Here is a 17,841-nt window from a genome sequence, read left to right as displayed (position 1 = left end):
AAACTCACCCAACCCCAGTCTATCTAAGGTAATTTTCACCTTGTCCACCCAGTAATCACCATAATTGTCCTCCATTTAACTTTGGTAGGCCGACTGCAGAATCAGGCCCCTTCACCTTCTCTTAATCTACACCAGTAACCAAGCACTCTTTTTAAAATATCAATCTTGATGTATTCTATACACAACATATTCACTCCTGCATTCGCGGTGCACAAGGGGAGACCCATAACAATCTTACAGAACCTACTCTCTACCTGCTCTAATATCACACACTCCTTTTCTACGCCCCAGACCTCCGAAGCATACAGTTTACTCTTCACCACCGCATTAAACACCATACTTGGTATAGAATAGCTTGCCCCCTAAATTTATTTTGCAATATCCTAGTTACTGAGAGTGCCGCTTGGCCCTTCCATTTGACCCGCCTAATCTGCTCCACCCAGATACCATTTCTACTCAACATCACCCCCAGGTACTCTATCTTTTCCACCATCTCTATCACTTCCCCGTTTATTACCCCCTTTACCCCCGGTTTCATTTTATTCCCTTTCCTGCATACCATTACCTTAGACTTCTTACTGTTGATCTTCAATGACCACTTCTTCGCAAAACTCCCTACTTCATTCAAACTTTTTTGCAGACCTCCCGCTTTCAACGACAGTAACAATACATCATCCGCAAAGATCAATCCTGGAATTTCTTGATTGCCTCGTACCGGGTAAGCCCATTTCCTCTCTACGTGGCCACCTAGTAGGTCGTTAATAAACAATAGGAAAAGGATTGGCGACACTTTACATCCCTGTTTCAGCCCCACTTTCGACTCAATCACTCCACTCACCACCTCTTCCTCCACCCTAATGCTACAATAAACTTTCTCGTATATACTGATCGCTCTTCTCATCTTTTCTCCCACGCCAACCCTCCCCAATCTTTCAAACAGGGCCTCCCTGCTCACTGTATCGAGCGCCTTCTGGAAGTCAATTGTAGCAATAAACACTTTAGCGCCTACTTTTCTCACAGATTTATCTATTATAATTTAATCAGCCGTCATCCTCCCTTTCCTGAAACAATTTTGAAAAATCGATAGAATTGAGTTATCCTCTGCCCACTTCCTCAACCTATTTGCTAGAATACCCGTGTACACCTTGCTCAGGGAGTCCCGCAGGGTTATACCTCTATAATTACTGGGATTTGTCCTCTCCCCTTTGTTTTTATAAATAGGACATATAATCCCCTTCTGCCATTCTTTAGGGAATTTCGCCCCTTCGAATATCTTGTTTAGGAATGTTACCAAACTCTCTATCATCTGCTTAATTTTTGCTACTTCCTTCCATTAGTTATCCCACTTTCCCCTTCCGCAGTCCTGATCTTCAATGTACTTATAACTCCCATCACCTCCTCATCTGTTATTCTCCTATCCAACTCTTGACAGACCCTCTCTAACCCTCTTTCCACTTTATAAGCTCCGTCGACCCTTACCCATCCTTCCTGTTCGCCTAATAGTTCCTGGAAATACTCTACCCATGTTCCATATTCGATTTTCGGTTTCGTCTCTCTACTCGTCCCCCTATAGATTTTCTTTACCCTTGCCCACACCTTACCTCCTTCCCTGTTTTTACACTCCCTGTTTCAAGCTTCCATTTGAGCCTCTTGCCATACCTTTCTCCTCTCTCCTAGCATTTTCTTAAATTCCTTCCTCAACCTGCAGAATTATTCACTTAACCCCCTCCCACCATGTTTTCTGAACTCAGCCAGCGCTCTCATCACTGCCTTCCTTTTTGCCTTACATTCCTTATCAAACTAACCCTCCCCACCTCTCTGGTCCTATTCCTGTATGATTTCTCCTCCGCTATTCTCCTCCCCGGATATTCCAGTAGCTCTACTGCCCTGTCAATATTATTACTTTCCACTGCTACCTCATTCCCCATCCTGATGATCTGGAATTCTTCCACTTCCAGATAGTTGTTTAACTTCGCTTTACCCTCCTCTGTCCAGATATAATTGGGGACTCTGCGACCTCTCTCACTCCCCTCTCTTCCGCATCCACATTCCTATTCACGATTATATACACCGGGGAGTGGTGGGATTCCACCCAATCAACTACTTCCATCCTGTTAATTCTGTCCAACATATCTTCCGAACTAATAATCAGATAATCTTCCTTCATTTGTAATATATGTAATTTTTCCTTCCCTATCCCCTTCCACCACCCATTTAGAATGTACAAGTCACACGCCCCATATACTTCTAACAACTTCTGTCCGTAAACGTTCCTCCCTTTATCTTCACTTATCCACCTCCCATCTTTACTCTCATTTCCTCTTTACCATACTCTGGGCTAGAGCACCGAATTCTCGCCTTTAAGACTCCTAACAAAATCAATCCGTCCTCTTCGTACTTTCCGCTAATAATATTGATTTCCTCTATCAGACCATGAAAGTAATCATTTGCATATATTGATCCCCTTGTCGCCCTTATTTCTATTTACCTCAGCAACGTTATTCAACTTACTTCTAGTTCTACGCAGTCTTTTTTGTTTCCTCTCTGCTTTCTACCTTCTTAGACGTCCTTACAGACTCTTTGCTCCCCCTCTCCTCCTGCCCTTTATTTTTCTTCACCCACAGATCTTTGAGACTCACATTTCTAGTCCTGGCCGTTACCTCTCTCCGGCTACTTGCCTCCCCCTCTACACAGATTCTTCCTTTCAGCCCCCCCATTTTAAACCTAACCCATAAAACCTCTTCTAGCTCATTATCTATATCTGCAAATTGATCACTTAGTTCTTCTTCAACTAATAAAGAAATTCCGCCAGGATTCCTCCACTTCTTTCCCTGCTTTTTCTTCATTTTATTCCTTACCACGAACCCCTTCCTGTTTAGATTTATCCCTTCTATTAGCCATGTCTCTTGGAGGGCCACTATGTCAAAACTCGCCACCATCTTACTAACCTTTTCATTTCCCAACTTACTTCCTACCTCTTCAATATTGATAACGTCTATCTTACACCCTAGCCACCTACTATCCTCCTTTACCCCTCCTTGTTGCCCTTATTTCTATTTACCTCAGCAACGTTATTCAACTTACTTCTAGTTCTACGCAGTCCTTTTGTTTCCTCTCTCCTCTCTACCTTCTTAGACGTCCTTACAGACTCTTTGCTCCCCCTCTCCTCCTGCCCTTTATTTTCCTTCACCCACACATCTTTCAGATTCACATTTCTAGTCCTGGTCGTTACCTCTCTCTGGCTACTTGCCTCCCCCTCTACGACAGCACTTGCCGGTAGCGCACGGCTGTTCACGTCTCTCTCCGCTCGCTGAATATCTGCCCATTTCCTTACCTGACCAAGGCACAGTGGGCCAGAATGCAATTCTTGCAGGAAAAAAATTACTTAGCATAACTTTAATATTGTATGGTGTGACAAAATAAAGGCAGTTAACAAAAAAGTCACACAATAAAGAGAAAGTAAAACAACAAATTCCTCTGAGCACAGTGATCAGCTATCATAAATTTTACATTTTAGAAGCAGCCAAACTTACCTATTTGGAACTGTGGTAGACAACTGTTGCACTAGTCATTTGTAGGAAGATTATCTTACTCATCACTGTCCTGGTCACTTTCATCATCATCATCATCATCATCACTGTGCATGTCACCCTCCTGCTCAGTTGTGGCACTGGTTACACTTCGTTCCCTCAGCAAATGACGGATGTCCAACGGTAATGATCCTTTCTTGCTCCTTTATACTGCACTTAGTGGTGAAATTATGGGGTCAGAACTTGCTAGTAATTGACTAAAAACATCCTGTATAGTGGACTTTCACAAGAACTTTCTCGCAAGGCTTGTACCTTCGTAAGCGCTTATTTCTTGCTTCTACGCCTTCTTGCAATAGCACTCCAGTAAGCATGACAGCGGCCTGTATTACTTTTGCACCATGAATTTGAATTTTTTGGACAGGAGGAGGCATGTAAAACCATGAATACATAACTTATCGAATTATGCGGTTTCCAGAGCATACTTATTATAAAGAATCTGTTAATGTTTCGTCAAATCATTCATTCCAGCCTTCAAATAAAAGACTAATGATTACGCTACCTTTGTGCGGTCAAAATATTGCGGCCCGTTAATTCTCATCAGGGGGCAGGTCCGACCATGCATGCAACTCAAAAGGAAATATTTTCGATAAACAGGCAAACATTAATTCTGCTTCTACGTTTACTTGATAGCCACGTGATCTGGTCCGTAATACAGTGGAACCTCGGATTGCGAGTAACTTGGTCTACGAGTGTTTTGCAAGACGAGCAAACATTTTAAATACAGTAAATTGTAACTTGATAAGCGAGTGAGGTTTCGCAATACGAGCGTCACGTGTACGTACGTTTCCACCTCCCCTGTGCCTTTGTTTTCCCCTCCCCCTGCCACTCTCTTTCCTGGGAAAGTGTGTGTAATCATTTCCCGCGCTGGACTTCAGTTAGCGTGCCTCGCTCGCATAGTCAATACCGTACGAGTGTACATATTTTGTTTCTGTCATTAGTGATATAACTGTTCCGCAACGATGGGCCCTGTGAACAAAAAGAAGGCTAAAAAGGAATTCGGTCGGACGAAGGAGATGATTACAATGGAATTTAAGAAGGAAATGATCGAAAAACACGAATGAGGTATGCGAGTGGCTGATATCGCGAGATTTTATAACAAGTCTACGTCTACAATACGAGGAGGTTATGGAGATCTCGTCCGAGGATGAGGAAAATTCAATGGAATCTCTCACTTCAACTGAGATTCCCTCACACCAACAATGATTCTATTGCAAGGTAAATTGCAGTTTAATTGTTTTACGTTATATTTTGTTTTAGAAATGTTATGCGAATAAATGTTTTTGTGGGCTTGCGTTGTGGACAAACCATCCGAGTTTCAATAGTTTCTTATGGGAAAATTTGCTTTGATATACGAGCGATTTGGATTACGAGCATGTTGCCGGAACGAATTATGCTCGCAATCCAAGGTTCCACTGTACTGTGAAAAAGAAGTTTGATAACATCTTCAATGATACTTGTAATTTCGACTTATAACGCACATTAAAAAAAGTGAGCTGCATTTCCGTCGTTTGAAGTGCCACTGCCTCCTGCTCTTGGTTCATCAGTCCCATCTGTCCCACTTTGGATCAAACTTTCTGTTGAATTATGCACTTTTTCTCTCCAACCATTGCTTTTTCTTCAGTATCCCTTTCTTGCAACTTTTGAATATTACTCCTGTATGTATGCCCTTGCTGGCGAGATGTAGTGTTTATAGTGCACTGTGTCTTCTGATATGGGCTATATCAAATTTGTTACTTTCATTGATCTGTCTCAGTCACATCCTTGGCTTTGACAATATGAAAGTGACTGAGGTATGAGTGATGCTAGTAATACCATAGCTTATGCAGCCAGTCCCTGTTATGAATGGCATGAAAATAATCGCTCATAGGGTCGGTTGGTGCTCGCATTTCAGTGGGCTTGGCAGACTGATATGTAATAGCAACGGCTGGCTCGGTGGGGAAAGCAACGGGAAACTACCTCACTCCTCATTTCCCTAGTACGCCTCTTCAGTGACGCCTAGGCTATTTATGACAGCTGTTGGCGGAGCTGCAGTGGATCAAACCAGCCTTCGGGCTGAATACCCAACATACATACATACATACATGCAATGTGTAAAATGCGCTCAAACAATTGGATCCAGGCATGCAAAGGAGAAAACCCAAAAGAATAGTGTCATTGCTTCTGCAGTCTGCTACCTTAATGGCATCGATTGTTTTTGGAGTACTGCCGCATATTTTGCAAACCTGCGAAGAAGTGGCTGCCAAAGCATTACATATTTTGCCATCTATCTTGGTCATAATAAAATTATGATCTATTAACGTATCTCACCTTCTCCGTTTAGTTCTCAATCTGCTATCTTCATAGAGTTTTCTAGTCCTTCCAGCTCTGGAGATGATGTAATTTAACTATTCGTTTGAAGATTAGATAGGGCAGCTTTATGCACTTCTTCAGAAATACGTAAATCCTATGGTAGCCAATTGGAAATTTTGTTTTACAAACCTGTCTTTCATCCTAAAACTTCGTTTTCCATCGCTCCTGAAATTTGTATTTAGAAACTCTCACTGTCAATTTATGGTATTGTGAAACATCTGAATAGTGGTCCTGAATGTTCACCTTTGATAATACATAATTCTCTTACTTGTTGCCAACCTGTTTCTTGTCCCCACAACACTTCACACAGATCAATGTACGTTATTACGCGTTTCTGTGGAGCACGCGCTACTCCAAATAGTTACTTTGCTAAGAAGAGTGCAAGGAAATGCACGTACTGAGACATTAGCCTTAATTATAATGAATTATTCTATATTACGGTACCAAAATGCAGGCAGGAATGTTCGGATACATTTTTATAACTACGTAAATGTTGTCAAGTTAGAATTTTATGTGCTATTCACATTACATAATATAAGACTTTGGCGCAGAATAATGATGAAACTAGTTATGTTTCAATTAAATTAATATGAAGTTGCATACCTGAAGTTTTCCTTTCCATACTTCAGATATTCACTATCGTCCACTAATACTACGGTAACGACGGCGAAGTTCACTGCTAAAACACAACTAGCAGTAAGCCAGACAGACTCTTCCAGAAAGGGGAGATAAAGAGTATTATTTCTAGCCATATCTGCTTATAGGTAATCACCAGGATTGAAATTCATTATCCCTGGTTATTTGCCTACATGATACTGTATAGGCTTTTGGGCTTATGCCGTGTCAAGAAAATAAGGTGAAATTCTTTACGTTTCGCAGAGAACTATGCTCTGCGTCATCAGAAGAAAATCTCGACTGTCCACGAGAAAGGCTTCTTAAACAATGACTTTTGAAATTTAGAAGTTATAATAGAAGTGGAAATGGTACGTTCATTCATCACCAGCTGGCTCCCCGGACGTGGCACAGCGCTAGGGTTCAGAGCGGAAGCTGACTGAACCATCAGAATCAGTCTAAGAGGGTCACATAACATGTGTACGTAACATATGACATTGGCACAAGCCTGGAATGAAACATCTGGCGATGAAGAACGTACGAATTTGGAAAACACCGAGACGATATATCAATAGTGAAGGGAGAGGGAAGGGAACTACCTATGTAAATCCTTAATGGTTGGCAACCAGGTATTACTTAATTGATAGCCAGTGTCCCTGTTGAAATTGTTAGGATTTCTACGTATTTCCACAGCTTCCCGTATAATCCTGGACGTGTAGTGTCTAGTTTGGGTGAGAGCTCGAGCATCTTGGAACATGACATCATGACCCGACAACAGAGCGTGCTCAGCTATTGCCGATTTGTCTGGCTGGTTGAGACGAATATTACGTTCACGTTTCTTGATACGGGTACCAATGGACCGGCATGTTTAGCCGATCTATACCTTATCACAAATACAGGGAATTTTGTATACCCCAGGATGTAAAAGGGGGGACAATTTGTCCTTGGTTTTACTCAGTCTGTGAGCAATTTTAGTGGTGGTGCCAAACACTGTTTTTATATTGTGTTTGCGGAGGACCTTGGCAATTCGATCTGTGGTGTTGTGAATGTAAGGCAAGTAGGCAGCTCCCTTCACTTCTTCCTTCTTCGTCTCGCCCTCTTGGCGAGTGTCGTGAGAATGCCTTGTTTTTGTGCTGGATGGTGGTGAGAATCTGCATGAAGATAGAGCGATTTGTGTGGGTATGCTTACGATAGACGGTAGATCCATAAAAAAAAACACGTTCCCCTCAGACCTATTGCTAGTGCGATAGGTTCTCCTACGTATGCTCTGGCTAAATACCTAAGCAAATAACTTCAGCCATACATAGGACGTACTGAATCATACGTCAGGGACTCTCGGTATTTCGTCAACAAGCTGTCAACCATAAACCTTCAACTTAATGCACTTTTGGTGAGTTTCGAGGTGGAATCCTTGTTCACTTAAGTGCCATTGACTCGGTCATGTCTCTCAATGAACACCTGTTCCCTGAGGACGTTACTAAGCTATTTTACCACTGCATGACTTGCAGCTATTTCTCGTGGGATGGGAAATTTTACGAACAGACGGACGGAGTGGCTATGGGAAGTCCACTTGCGGCCATAGTTGCTAATTTCTTTATGGAGCATTTTGAGGAGGCTATTGCTTCGGCGCCCGTCAAACCTGTGATATGGTGGAGGTATGTTAGTGATGCATTTGTGGTCTAGACAGAAGGTCCTGAGAAACTGCATCTATTTCTAAACCACCTAAATCAGCAACATCCTTCAATTAAATTCATTATGGAGTCGGACGGATGCCTTCCTTTCTTGGATGCTCAGGTAATAAAGAAACCAGACGGCTCCTTAGGACATACCGTCTATCGTTAGCCTATTCACACAAATCGCTAACTTCATGCAGATTCTCACCACCATCCCGCACAAACGCAAGGCATTCTCACGACACTCGCCAAGAGGGCGAGACGAATTTGTGAACCATCAAATATCCAGGTGGAGATGGACACGCTCAAAGTCACGTCAAGGGTAATGGTTAGAGCGATTTGCAGATTGATAGAGCCCTGCATTCCAGAGAAACGACCAAGCAAAGCTCACAGAAGGAAGATGTGAAGGGAACTACCTACTTGCCTTACATTCACAACACCACAGATCGAATTGCCAAGGTCCTCCGCAAACACAATATACACCGCCACTAATTGCTCACAGACTGAGTAAAACCAAGGACAAATTGTCCCCACTTTTACATCCTGGAGTATATGAAATTCCCTGTACTTGCGGTAAGGTATACATCGGCCAAACGTGCTGGTCCATTGGTACCCGTATCAAGGAACATGAACGTAATATTCGTCTCAACCAGCCAGACAAATCGGCAATAGCTGAGCACTCTCTATGGTCGGGTCATGATGTCATGTTCCAAGATGCTCGAGCTCTAGCCCACACTAGACACTACACGTCCAGGATTATACGGGAAGCTGTGGAAATACGTAGAAATCCTAACAATTTCAACAGGGACACTGGCTATCAATTAAGTAATACCTGGTTGCCAGCCATTAAGGATTTACGTAGGTAGTTTCCTTCCCTCTCCCTTCACTATTGATATTTCGTCTCGGTGTTTTCCGAATTCGTACGTTCCTCGTCGCGAGATGTTCCATTCCGGGCTTATGCCAATGTCATATGTTGCGTACACATGTTATGTGACCCTCTTAGACTGATTCTGATGGTTCAGTCAGCTTCCGCTTCGAACGCTTGCGCTGTGCCACGTCCGGGGAGCCATCTGACGATGAATGAACGTACCATTTCCACTTCTATTATAACGTCTAAATTTCAAAAGTCATTGTTTAAGAAGCCTTTCTCGTGGACAGTCGAGATTTTCTTCTGATGACGCAGAGCACAGTTCTCTGCAAAAGGTAAGGAATTTCACCTTATTTTCTTGACACGGCATAAGCCCAAAAGCCTATACAGTATCATGTCTATAAGTACAGGCCGTGAAAGCATCAATGGCAACATATCTGCTTACATTTTGGGAAGGGAGAAATGGAGACAAAATGCTGATTTTTGTACTTTTGTCCTGCTACATTACAGTTCTGACCCACAGTGTAAGGGTGTAGTCCCAAGCAGGCTGGTTAAGATGGCATCCGCTGTGGTAATATGAAAGATGAAATATGGGTAGTGGTGAAGGTTGTGATAATTCACCGCAGAAGAGTGATTTTGGTGCCTTACAATTTTGACCTATTTCTAAGTGTAATTGTGTCACTAAATCCAAAATTGCTTTCAGTTTTACCCTATCAGCTCTAGTTTTTGAGATAGAGATTATTCACAGTATATACCAATCTAACCATACTGGTCTCCATATACAACAATATCACTCGCATACAATTAAATACAAGACATTTGAATGGATCAAACACTTTATTTTTCATGAAGCAACCATATCTAACCACCATTATTTATACATTTGTGCCATTAGGTTCATTAATTTTCTTCCAACAGGTCACTGAATCCTTGTATCTGTAATTTCCTCTGACACAATGATCTTGGACATTCTCGCCGGATGCTCCAACAGTAGTCCACAATGATATGTTTATCCCATCATCCACGATACCGTTCTTTCATTGTATTTATTTCCTGTTCCTTGCTTACCACTAAAAGACGATGTGGAAATCGGTCCAAATGACTGTGCAAGAATTGTAATTTGATGCTCATGTGACAACTAACTGCACATAAAGCAGTGAACATATTCTCCACTAGTTCATCATAGTTACGAGCCTTATACTTTCCAAGGAAATTCTTCACTACCATACAGAATGACGATCACGCAGATGCCTCAATATCCTTCAGGAGGTATGGAAATTTCTGGTTATTTATTAGTCGGCAGATTTGTGATCCATCAAATATACCTGTTTTTATTTTCTCCACACTCAATGTAGAAAATCTTGTACATACTTAGCCAAAACATGCTCCATCTCTATTCAATGTATTGATGAACTGCTTCATTAACCAAGTTTGATATGCAGTGATGTTTCTGTCAACCAAAGATTTTGTGATGTTTATTTCTCAGACTATCATTCTTTCTTTAAGAGGCCACTGTCTAAACACCCAATGTTGAGCTTATCTCTAAGAGTCCCATAGACATATAAAGCATGGGTATTTGGTGTACCTACCTAGTTGTCCTAGAAGAAAATTCATAATCTTGAGATCATCATATATAACCCAGTGGTGATCGCAGTATAAGATCTTCTCTAGCACTGAGGCTATTGTAGCTTGATTTTCAACAATAGCAACTAATGGGATTGACTTGTATATGTTCACATGATGCAAAAGAACGCATTTTAGGCTGTGTATAGAGCTATTTATAAATAACTGCCATTTACTTAGTGTGTATTTTCTTACACACAGTTTCATTAATAGTCCTTCAATACTAGTGCAAAAAGAAAATTGGTTTTCTGTTGTGAAGAATGGCAGGAAATCTGGTTCTTGGTTGCGGCAGTGATTTTTTTGTTCCCGGCAATAGACATTGTTTCTTTGCCAGCCTGGAAGCTAACAATTCAGATGACTTTTTTGGAGAATTTAGATCTCTTATGAGGTAATTCAATTCGTCTCGACTAAAACAAGGTGCAACTGATGAAAGTCCTGCAAAATCAGTCATTTTGCTAAGCATAGCTTTTAGCTGATTCTTCCTCTTCTTGTGATGAATCTGGAAGACTGATACATATTGGAACAGGTATCTCCCCTGAATGTGGAGCGTGGATCAGGTTTACATTAACTGAACAAAAGTAACAGTCATCAGGTTCTCACCATATCGTTAGCTCCCCAAATTTCAAGCACTTCCGTTTCCCATTTCACCACTGTCGTATATGCTCTATGCACGTTTTACATACAATATGAGGTGCCCAAGCCTTATTTTGGTCCCCCAGTTTAATTTGAAGTAGGTAAAATAAGCTCTTTTTTACAAAGTCAGTTATGGGTTTTATTTGCTGAATGAATGTGTACTCTAAACAGATGAAACAAAATACATCAGGATTATTCACACATTTTCTTCCTGATGAAGCCATGTGATTGCCTATAAAAAGGAAAAATAAATGTCAGAATAGATAAAGTACATATCATGCAAAGAACCATGAATAGAGCTTGGATAAAATTAATTAGTATTATGCAAACAATCGATTTACAAATGGTGGTGTAAAAACAAAGTAGTTATAAGAGCAATGAATAATGATATCCTCAATATCTCATAAACTAGAGCTGCTAGAACAAAATGGATGATATTCTGGGAATCTGCAGTGCCAAAATACCTGGAATCAAGTGAAACATTCCAGACAGCACCAAAACAATTTTTTATTCCCCAGTGTATTGCTTTAAGAGGAAGTACAAGCCCTGGGGATGGTTGCGCAGTTGAGGGTCGATGTCAAATTAAACATACATGTAATAGTTAAAGAACCAAAATGGAGCTTTTATTATTTTGTAAAACTTTTTCTTTACAGGATTACCAAAATATGAATATTTTAACATATAACAGGAAGATTAGAAGTATATTACAGTAGTAATTTATAAAAGGATTTCCAACCAAGTTAAGTAGAATCGGAACTGAATTGTAAATTAAAAATGCTCATACATATACCATTTTTACAACATCTTGCAAAAAGCAAGATAATTAACATGCTTGTAAGAAGAATGTAATCTGTTCAAATGCTAATCACAAAGCATACCACAAGATTAAAATAAGATCTGATTAGAAGAGCAGTTGCCTAAGAGAGCTCTTATAAGCTATCCCACTGAAAATTGGTTGATATGGCGTAGCAAGATATATGTTGAAAGCTTTATTTCAGACAAAGGATGTACACTTAATTCCCTTTCACGTACAAACTACATAATAATAATAATAATAATAATAATAATAATAATAATAATAATAATATACACCTTTCCCTTAGGTAGCACTCTGAATTCGATAGTTCATTTTTACTGTCGTATCCCAGCCAACAGGTGGGATGCCGAGCGGTGAGTGGAATCACAGGATGGCTAACAACAGTACTAAAAACGAAAGGGATATAAGATGGTAATTTATAGGCGTTAGGTAAGTTGGTTGTTAAGAGTTGAAACTCATATGATTTCCTATATATGTGCGTATATTGACAGATGACGTACAAAGAATATACATGTACAATTGAAGTCGGTCACGTAAAGTGACGTACTGGAACTAGCCTTCTTCAAAACGGCTACTCCAAGTAGATACAAGTGGACTCTAAACCTTAGAGTACCACTGAAATGCTAAGTGATGTTAAAAACAGAGTATCGTGGAATCTCACAGAGATTCCTCAGCTTTAAGTTGCCAACTACAATAAAACCCAGAAGAACTAGGGCTTAAGTTGAGAATCGAAGTATGAATGGTTAATACCAAGTGTTAGCACCACCGTTCAACCTGATCTACTAAGAAATATTCTAAGTAGCGAGACCGCTTGGAGAATCGGTCGCGATTCCCTAACGTGAGCGGAAGGCAAGGCTTCCAAAGCGAAGACTAATGCAATAAGACGCTCGTTCCTTCAATTACATACGTATTTAAAGGACTTAGCAATATGATATGAGGGTCTCCCCTCCTCTTAGATAAAGCCTTACTGGCTTACCATTGGTGCTACCACCTCCCCCATGTATCACAAAATTCCAAGCTATGCATGTGGCAATATTTATTAACATGAACTTGACTTCTCGCCCTTAAACCTATGCTAATAAAATAACTCCCCCATTTCTAATACTTGTCATCATAAACATGACTCTGCGTCCCGTTTCACTTAGTTGGGTCGCCATTAATTTTAAGTATGGTATCCTTCAAACTACCCCCTTTTCTTGCCATCTCCAGACGACAGGACGTGACTATTTAGATTTGTCCGTATCGACTTCCTCGTGAGACCTCTTGATCTCACACAACTCTGTTTTTAACTGTCATTCTTTATTACCCCAACACATGGCTGCTCAGACAGCACGGCCAATGGATTGAGTTACCAAAATAATCACTATGTATTACTTATGTACTGTAGGGAATACATACACACATACATAACCATTATAGCCCGTTATGCCTTTCAGTGTTCAGTCTGCAAGCCTCTGTGATTTTAATAAATGTTGCCACAATCCTCTATTTGTAACTAGTGCTGTAGCCTCATTTAGTTCTATACCTCTTATCTTTAAATTGTTAGAAACTGAGTCTAACCATCGTCGTCTTGGTCTCCCTCTACTTGTCTTACCCTCCATAACAGGGTCCATTATTCTCCTAGGTAACCTATCTTCCTCCATTCGTATAATATGTCCCCACCATTGAAGCCGGTTTATGCGTACAGCTTCATTCATCAAGTTCATTCCTGACTTAGCCTTTATCTCCTCATTCCAAGTACCCTCCTGCCATTGTTCCCACCTATTTGTACCAGCAATCATTCTCGCTACTTTCACGTCTATTACTTCTAACTTATGAATAAGATATCCTGAGTCCACCCAGCTTTCGCTCCCGTAAAGTGAAGTTGGTCTGAAAACAGACCGATGTAAATATAGTTTCGTCCGGTAGCCGACTTCCTTTTTACAGAATACCGCTGATCGCAAATGCGAGCTCATTGCATTAGCTTTACTGCACCTTGATTCAATTTCACGCACTATATTACCATCCTGGGAGAACAAACATCCTAAATACTTGAAATTATCTACCTGTTCCAGCTATGTATCACCAATCTGATATTCAATTCTGTTGAACTTCTTACCTACTGACATCAATTTCATCTTCAAAAGGCTAATTTTCATAACATAATCATTGCACTTATTTTCAGGTTCCAAGATATTAGACTGCAAGCTTTCGGAACAATGTGCCATTAACCCATTGGCCCTGCATATCTGTTGGATTGAAACTGCATTGGGGCTGGGATTATTTTGAAGAAAATATAGTGTCGCTCATATCATGAGAAATTTCTTACTTACAAGACCATTAAAGATTTAAATATACATGAAAATAAATGGATTTCATACCACAAACTACAGAACAAGGAACACATTACAAATATTTTATTTTATTAGCATCACAGGTCTGCTAATAACAGACACAGTCTGTAACACAGTCTGAGCTGTAACACAGTCTTCTTCTTGCACTTCCTCTTTGTTTTCCACATCAATTTTTTTCTTCAGGAGCATTGCTCACACTATTACTAATATTACTACTAATTTCACTGAAAAAAATGGCATTCCTAATCATCATCATTAGGGGTTATATATCGGTAAAGTTCAGTTCTTTACTGGCAGCCATCTTGTTTACAAATGAATCTCAAAGTCTAGAGATAGCCCTCTTCAAACTAATACTAGTAAGCATATTATCGATATATATCAGCAAAGAGCATATAACATTGCAAAGGAAGAGTCTCTACACAAATCACAAATGCAACTCACTCTGCCATCTCTTGAGGAAAAGTTGAATTACGTAGTAAAGTGAGACAACGGAACAGTTCCGTGGTCTAGCATTTGGTCCACCAAGACGAAGCACGGAACAGTTCCGTGGCTTGGGCCCAATGAGTTAAGACCAAGTTGTCAGCATAGGCCACACTGCTTATAGGTCGGCCGCTCGTTCTTGGCCGGTGCAATTCACGTGCGCAGTGGTCTCTCCACGCATAGCGAGCCTATAAGTTTCTTCCCACTACGGTAACCAGTACATTTGACGTGCGCAGTGATCTCCCCGCGCAGGGCATGCGCATAATAATTATGGCCTCAGTTCTCTCCTCGAACTGACAGCGTGCGGACACCAGAGTAACGCGAGCAGTAAGAATAGTGACTAGTGGTTCGTTTTTACTTCCTTACAATGCCTCCCGTTCATTCGAAACTAGGGTCAAGAACCTTGCATAGTCAATCATGTGAAATAATTTCGAATGTACACGAATTTATGAAGAGAGAAGCAGCGGCCGGTGAAGTGATGATCCCTTTGAAAAAGGTTCAGGAAAGGGTCGTAAGGGCGACTCGTGTGTCTGAACGATCTGTGAGACGGATTATTAGGGAAAGAGAAGCCGCTGAAGAAACGGGAACATCATTTGGAACGCCTGGGAAAAAGCACGCAGTAAGGAAACGTATTACTGGTGTGGATGACTTCGACGTGTCTGTGATTCGCCGTACAGTGCACGACTTTTATCTTGTAGAGAAATGTGCGCCAACAATCGGCAAACTCCTTCCTAGACTTCAGGCTGAGGATAGCATAAAGTTTACAGGAGGGAAAACAAGTTTATTTTTATTTTTTTTATTTTTTGCTAGGGGCTTTACGTCGCACCGACACAGATAGGTCTTATGGCGACGATGGGATAGGAAAGGCCTAGGAGTTGGAAGGAAGCGGCCGTGGCCTTAATTAAGGTACAGCCCCAGCATTTGCCTGGTGTGAAAATGGGAAACCACGGAAAACCATCTTCAGGGCGGCCAATAGTGGGATTCGAACCTACTATCTCCCGGATGCAAGCTCACAGCCGCGCAAAACAAGTTTAAAACTCATATTGAAGAATATGGGTTTTAAATGGAAAAAGACAAGAAACAACAGGGCTGTTCTGATAGAACGGCATGACATTAGGTCTTTGCATATACAGTTCCTGAAGGCGATTAAGAAATATTGAGAGGAGGGTCGTCCCATAGTTTATGAAGACGAGTCTTACATTCATAGTAGCCATTCAAGCCCTAAGAACTGGAGTGATGACACGGCAGCAGGTTTGATGACACCTGTATCGAAGGGCAGTAGATTAATAATCGTTCATGCCGGTGGCTCGTCGGGTTTTGTACCGAACGCTCTATTAATGTTCAAATCAGGGCGGACGACGGGAGACTACCATAATGAAATGAACTCTGAAAATTATCAGCGCTGGTTGACAGAACAATTAATACCAAATTTACAACCTAAATCTGTGCTGGTAATAGATAATGCTTCTTACCATAACGTTCGTCTGAACAAAACTCCAACCTCTAATAGTAGGAAAGATACCATGAAAGCATGGCTTAGAGGGAAAGGAATTTCGTTTGAAGAGAGTATGCTAAAGGCTGAATTGTACAACATTATTAAATTGCACAAACCGCTCCATCAGCAGTATCTCATAGATGAAATTATGGCAAGACATGTGCACACTACCTTGAGACTACCCCCATACCATCCTGATTTAAACCCCATAGAAATGATATGGGCTGACGTGAAACAATGGGTAGGAAATAGGAACACCACTTTTAAAATGGACGATGTTATCGCTTTGTGCAGGGAAAGATTATCAGAAATCGGAGAAGAGGAATGGAGAAAGGTTTGCCGTCGCACAGAGGAAAATGAATTAGAATATTATGCACGGGAAGGACTAATTGAAGATGCTATTGAAAGAATAGCGTTCACAGTTAATGGCAGTAGTGACAGTGACAGTGACGGTGACAGTGAATCAGAAGAGAACATACAATCAGGAGACAGTGAAGACACAGCGATGTCAGGTGTAGAGGAACTGAATTAAACCCTCCACTATTAGCTCCTGTGAATATTAGTATTAGTATTTTACCTCAGTAGAAAGTTAGAAACATATTATTCTTTTTTTAGTTAACTGGAACATACAGTAATGCCTACTAGCGATGTGAATCTTTTAGTGTAAAGAATAATGTGTATAAAGATTTCGTGTGAACGGAAAGTTGGTTTGCTTTGCTTTGCTTTGCTCTGACCGCTTCTTATACAGCCTGCAGCATGGCGACGGACGGACAGACGAGCGGGGCGAAGGGTGCCCGAAGACTGGAATGGGTAAGTCACGTGATAAGTCACATGATCTTCTATACTCGCTCTATTGTTCCCGCGCGCAAGTGGCCGGCCAAGAACGAGCGGCCGACCTATACTACATTTCCACCTAACTGAATCCCTCCCTGTCACTTTATACCTTTTAGCAGATGATCAATGTAAACTACGAACAACACAGGCAAAAGATTACGACCTTGTCTAACCCCTGTAAGAACCCTGAACTCATTCTAACATCAATCCTCACTGCAGCCCAATTGTCAACGTAACTGCCTTCGATTGATTTTAGTAATCAACCCTTGATCCCATAGTCCCCCAGTATGGTGAACATCTTTTCCCTCAGTACCCTGTCATATGCTTTCTCTAGATCCACTAAACATAAACACAACTGTCTATTCCTCTCGCATTCCTGCCAACTTTTGAAAAGGACTATCAGTATAACTCATGCGCGACAAAAAAATCTAAGGATTTTTTACATACACCGGCTTGACGAAAATAATAATACTTCTGGGCTACAAAATACAATAATTCAAGCTTTAGACAGGATATTTCAATGAAATCAAATCT

The 17,841-nt window shown here is 41.0% G+C and overlaps 1 protein-coding gene across 1 annotated transcript in view; it reads right to left on the bottom strand.

Annotated features, from left to right (window-relative positions):
• Nucleotides 1–11,466: 11,466 nt before the first annotated feature.
• Nucleotides 11,467–17,841, bottom strand: part of LOC136864910 (transforming acidic coiled-coil-containing protein 3) — a 232,925-nt gene continuing 226,550 nt past the window's right edge. The window contains exon 8 of the mRNA XM_068226474.1: nt 11,467–11,580. Within this exon, the coding sequence (XP_068082575.1) occupies nt 11,541–11,580 (40 nt within the window). The 3' untranslated portion in view covers nt 11,467–11,540. The remainder of the gene's footprint in view (nt 11,581–17,841) is intronic.

This window comes from Anabrus simplex, chromosome 2 (assembly GCF_040414725.1).
Source record: "Anabrus simplex isolate iqAnaSimp1 chromosome 2, ASM4041472v1, whole genome shotgun sequence".
Taxonomy (NCBI): Eukaryota; Metazoa; Arthropoda; class Insecta; order Orthoptera; family Tettigoniidae; genus Anabrus; species Anabrus simplex.
The sequence above is the reverse complement of the archived record's forward strand: the minus strand, read 5'-3'. Positions and strand labels throughout refer to the sequence as shown.